Source organism: Zingiber officinale, chromosome 11B (assembly GCF_018446385.1).
Source record: "Zingiber officinale cultivar Zhangliang chromosome 11B, Zo_v1.1, whole genome shotgun sequence".
Taxonomy (NCBI): domain Eukaryota; kingdom Viridiplantae; phylum Streptophyta; class Magnoliopsida; order Zingiberales; family Zingiberaceae; genus Zingiber; species Zingiber officinale.
The window spans coordinates 74,029,370-74,034,672 of record NC_056007.1 but is presented as its reverse complement, the minus strand read 5'-3'; the positions used below and the strand labels follow the sequence as shown (position 1 = coordinate 74,034,672).

The following is a 5,303-nucleotide window of genomic DNA, read 5'->3' as shown; positions in this document are numbered from 1 at the left end:
ACATATATTTGAATTGAGAAATTGTTCCACTTTATGTTTGATCAATCGAGTACGGCTTGATATATAGTTTTGTTTGATTAATCGAGTATGGCTTGATATATAGTTTTTTTTATAATCTAGTTATTTAGTTTTTACTATTCGATTATTTCTAAAAGTAATCAATTCGATTTCATAAAATTTTTTCATCACCACAGGAATAAATCGCGAAGCACCGATGAATTTTGATAGATTATCAGACATCACAAGTAATTCAAACTCCTCAAATATAATGTGTTATGAGTTCATCCCACAGGTTACTATAGTACCTTAGCATAGAGAATTAATATATAGTTTCTTGATCCTTCAAAAAGAATTAATCAGATATCAAAACTACGGCAGAAAGGCAGGGGAGCAGTTGAGGAGCTGTGGAATTAAGAGGAATTTCTGAGTTGAGATAGCATCCAAAATATTTTGCTGATTTAAGCATGAACAAACGTAGTCTGGTGGAAAGGAAAGCACATTTAGCTAATGTGATGGGGTCCTGTGCTTGAAATGAAAGGCAATTACTCTTTAAATAAATAAGACAAGGGAAGGGCGTTTGCCTCACCTTAAATTTAAAACTGTAATAAGTTGCTGTCATCCCAACCATTTTTTTTCTTAATGACAACACTTTAATCTAAGTTGTTAATTGCCATTTTATCAAGTTGGAAGTGCCCGTATCAGTATCTTGACCCTTGCCCCACTGAAAGTAAAAGTGACCCTTAGGCTTGTAGACATTGACTTACGTTAAATTAATAAAATTCTGACAATAAACAAAAACGCACCAGTGGTCTAGTGGTAGAATAGTACCCTGCCACAGTACAGACCCGGGTTCGATTCCCGGCTGGTGCAACTTTTTTAAATTATTCGGATTTAAAATTTTCTTTTAGCTCATTGTTTCGAGGAATGAAACTTGAGTCAAAATGAATAAAAATAGCATAATTTGATTTTAAAAAAATCAGAGTTGGATTTTAGTCAAATTTGCTAATCCCTACAAGAGGATATAGAAAGGAAATTTCCCAGTAACGATCATGTCTGGGAAGAGACTTCTGTAACGTCTTCTTAAAAAAAATTGCATAAACCGAAAAAATAAAATTTTCATATTAAATGTGATTACATATTGATTATCAACGCAAAGAATAATAATAATCTAAGCTGACCCGCTTGCATGAAGGATCACTGGTAATTCTGGATGCGTCTTCTTCACTAAATCCACAATTTGCTTTAAATAAGGCAAGCTAAATTCTTCAGAGTCCACAGGATCGAGTTCGGTTGCCCAGGAATCAAAGATTTGTACAGCTTGCGCGCCGTGGTCAGCTTGATATTTAATGTAGCTGGCCATAGAGTTTGTAAATTTCTATAACAACGAATGTAAAACCTACAGGAAAACATTGTGTATCACAGTTGCAAAACTTGGAGATGAGTGAAATGTTTCATTCTATTTTTACAAGCTAAAGACATTTGCCAAATCAAGCACTAGATGCAAACAGTTAAACAAGTTCTCACAGCCCAAAGGATTGGAAAATGTTTCCCTATTAACTAAAGATGCTTCTGGTTTTGTTTGTCTCTACAATAGTATTTTGTAATTACCTTTGGCTGAGAGAAAGCCAGCCTCTTTATCTTCGAAAAGTGCTTAGAAGATCCACCTTCAACTACATATGATGCTAGGGTGAATGGAGCCCTGACAAAACCTAGAACAGCCGCATCATCTTTAACCTGTTATGTAATTTAAATATTAACACAATAAGGTTATTCTCTATATTCAAGGAATACTAATAGATTTCCATAGCCATCCTTCACATAGGAAGTATACCGACATAATGATGCAATGATTCGTGTTTTTCATTTTATGTTATAGCATCTGGACTTCAATATGTCTCCAACAAATTCATGCAAGTTCATAAAATCTATACACTATATTAATAGCAAGTAAATGGTGCTGGCAAGGGAGTCATAGTCTTATGTATTACCTAAATCTTATGCCAAGCATAAACCAATTGCTAAATAAAAAATAATGATAAAAGTACTCCAAAAAAAAATGTTCAGGAGATAGATCGTGCCCACAACATTCACATACACACAGTGGATTTGAAATCAGGAACTTATATATTGACAATTTAATTAAAAAAATCCCTCAGAAACCATTCAGAAATTATGGAGTTTTCCGTTCGAATTCGAGGAAGAAAAAAAAATGAACCAACCTCTTCCCGCAATATAGTCAGTGCCTTCCCTGCATATGGAACTGACTCCTCAGGAACAAACTCTGTTACTTGATCTACATCTTCGGCAGTTCTAATAGGATCATATATAAGTGGTCCTTTTCCTTTCACAATGTCAAATGGAATACTCATCCCAGGAAGAGGGGTAAGAATATCCGAAAACAAGATAACCTACAAGGATAATCATAAACAAAGTTGATGAGAAACTCAACAGCATGTAAAAATGTTATTATCCAGGCAAGAAAATTCAGCTGAAAGGACTTGTTCATATCATTGTGAATGGAACTTGCTCAACAAGATATGCCATTTACTTGCAGCCATCTATATGGACCTTTCCCTATCCAACCATTGTCGATGGCAATGTCTCTGGTAATATTGAAAGAAATACCATTACAATCATTGTTTCCAATAAATCATTGATAACATGATATTCCATCAGTCTAGGAATCATCAAGTAAAACCATTATCACCTTATAAAATAAACAACAGATCTCTTACCCCGTCAGGTTTAAAAACTTTCTATGGCTGGAAAGATATCTCAACCACAAGGTCAACATTTTCTGATCTTTCACAAAATGAAGGATACTTTTCGCATATCCACTGATAGCTCTGAATGCAAAAAAGATATTTGAGATAAAATCAATTGTTTTGGGAAATTTAGCATGTCATCGTTCTAGATTCATGTAGACCTGCATGAATTGTTGTTTAATTGATAGCTTAGTCGATGAATGATTTCCATGTTCATCATTAAAATACCAATTAGCAGCAAGAAGTCTAGGACAAGTTATATTAAGTCGCATGATCTAATAACAATGCACAAAAAAAAAATCAGATTACAAAAAGAAACAGTGTTGGCAAAATTTCAGTTAACAGGTAATCCTAGTATGTATCATTCAAGCGTATATTACTTTTCAGTTACATATAATATTATGACAGCCTCTTCAAAGGTGAACAAGTTGCAATTTTAGGATCCTTGTGATGAATGCTCTATCTAAAAATTCACACCATGAATTTAGTTGTAGATTCCACAAAGACAATAGTTATTTTGCATCAACATTTCCGAAATGACTATCTTCTCAATTTCAACCAATCTATAATAGGTGAAAGAAGTTACATCCAAAATTGACCTATGTTGTGAATTCGTATGCTATTGTTAGAAGGAGCATACTCCCATCCAGAAATTACCTAATTTATACTAAACTTCTGTTCCAATTAATTGTCCAAAAACACATACAGGAATCAATGAAATAATAGTCCACTAAGTATATGGCAAAACACTACAAGTTTAATGGATCAAAGTTAATAAATGAGTCCAGCAGGCCACAGTTGAGGCGAAGGAATGTACCAAACCTGCCTTCATGTACCTCCCAGCTTGCCGCATCAGCCAAACTGGTGGTCTCTCAACTTTCTCACCACGAACAGCATTCAAAAGGAGTGGCTCAGCCACACTTGCAACTTTTGGTGTTTCTACATACTCTGAAACACCAACAGAATCTTAAAATACAAATAGAAACAATAACAAACAATAAAAATCACACCTTGTCATCTACATTTGGTGTCCAGTTCCTTTACATTGAAAAAATAATATCAGATTTGGTGATGAATGGATATTGTTAATGGAGAGGTAAAGAAACGCATACATAATACAATCAGAAAGAACCACAGCCAATTGGTTTGAGATGTAACAAAAATCATCCGCAGGAAATACGAACCGATCCCAATCACGCAAAAGGACTAAAACGCTAATCAAAAAGCTAGGCGACGCCCCGCGAATTAACACCGAGAAGCAAAACCACCATAGTGAACTAGAAAATAGAAAAGGCTCGGTACCCCTCCTAACTTCAACTTTAATTGTGAACCGAACGCCGAATTCCGAACGACAGTGGAAGTCGAAGACAGCGAAATCCGGTAGCCAATGCACGACATCTTCCGTACAGGCGACGAGGGAGGCGACCATGAGGGACGAAATCAAACGCACCCCCGAAACCCTCGGCAGCCCTCCCGCCCACTCTTGCTGTTTGCTCGAGCCGGCGAGACTCGAGAGGACAAATTATCTTTAAAACATGAAATATCACTTATTTATGAACTTACCCAAATGCCCTTTCGTCGAACCAGAAGACAATATTTATGGTTGCAATTTACATCCAAATGCGTGTGTGTTTAGGTAATTTGAAGCCACAGCTTGTCGCCATGAGCGGTCAATTATAGTCACTATTTAGTGGCTAGTGTATAAGGCGATATTATTATAAGATAATTTTAATATAATCATGATTTATCTTTATCGATCAAAGATAATACCTTACAACGTCACCAAAATATTATTATTATTTAATAATAATAATAATAATGCTTTGTGCCGTGGCGTGCTTTCTTTAAGTTTGTTGAACCTTGAATTTTATTATAAATTTATTCCAAAAAAAACTCTACTCGACATAAATCCAGGAATAAATAATATATTAATGCATTTCTTTTAATTAGGTCGTCAAAAATTACTCGGAGTGAGTTGTATACAGATTAAGCCGCGAGTTAAGTTGATTTGTTATTTGCGGAATTCTCTCTAGTACAAATTAAGAACTCGATTATCAAATCTCACCTTCGTCATTAATGATCGCAATGAATATTGGCTTATTGCAACTTGTAAATAATGAAATCGTATCAATTTTTCTTCAACTTCAGCCAACAGATCATTAATGAGCAGGAAAACCTCAAGACGTGTTTCTTGTCGCCCATATATACCGATTCATTTCATTTGTCTGTTCGATATTGATACGATGAGTATGGTGGACCTGAAGTTGGGGTTACCTTAAATTTTAAATTCTAAATTTAGACTTTGCAGTTGGATTTGACTTCAAGAAAATTGATTGATGTGATAATCAAAATCAATAAAGGATTAACTCTCAGATCGTATCGATGTCATGTTAAAATAAATTTAGTATCATCGTTGAGTTCTTTGGTCCGATCGGGCACGCTAGGCACATCGCTTGACTTAACCGAACTCTATATTCAAGTATAGCGGTCAAGTATAATGAATTCCAAACAAAAAGTCCGACCAGATATATTGTCCGA

General features: G+C 35.1%; 1 protein-coding gene and 1 non-coding gene across 6 annotated transcripts; one reads left to right on the top strand and one right to left on the bottom strand.

Annotated features, from left to right (window-relative positions):
* Positions 1-799: 799 nt before the first annotated feature.
* TRNAG-GCC lies at positions 800-870 on the top strand. The gene has a single exon. It is a non-coding gene; the product is annotated as a tRNA-Gly (tRNA).
* A 155-nt stretch (positions 871-1,025) lies between these two features.
* LOC122035098 (uroporphyrinogen decarboxylase, chloroplastic-like) lies at positions 1,026-4,263 on the bottom strand. 5 transcript variants are annotated; one of them, XM_042594484.1, is made up of 5 exons: positions 2,736-4,263; positions 2,549-2,603; positions 2,220-2,408; positions 1,609-1,734; positions 1,026-1,396 (listed from the first exon to the last, which is right to left on the bottom strand). In XM_042594484.1, exons 1-5 carry the CDS (start codon positions 2,792-2,794, stop codon positions 1,376-1,378), a joined length of 450 nt encoding a protein of 149 aa, XP_042450418.1. In that variant the 5' UTR covers positions 2,795-4,263; the 3' UTR covers positions 1,026-1,375. The 5 variants fall into 5 exon arrangements, 3 of the variants coding, with proteins under 3 accessions (XP_042450418.1, XP_042450419.1, XP_042450417.1); XM_042594485.1 differs by having other exon boundaries at positions 1,026-1,352; XR_006126897.1 differs by having other exon boundaries at positions 2,220-2,846; positions 3,583-4,263.
* Between the last annotated feature and the right edge of the window lie 1,040 nt (positions 4,264-5,303).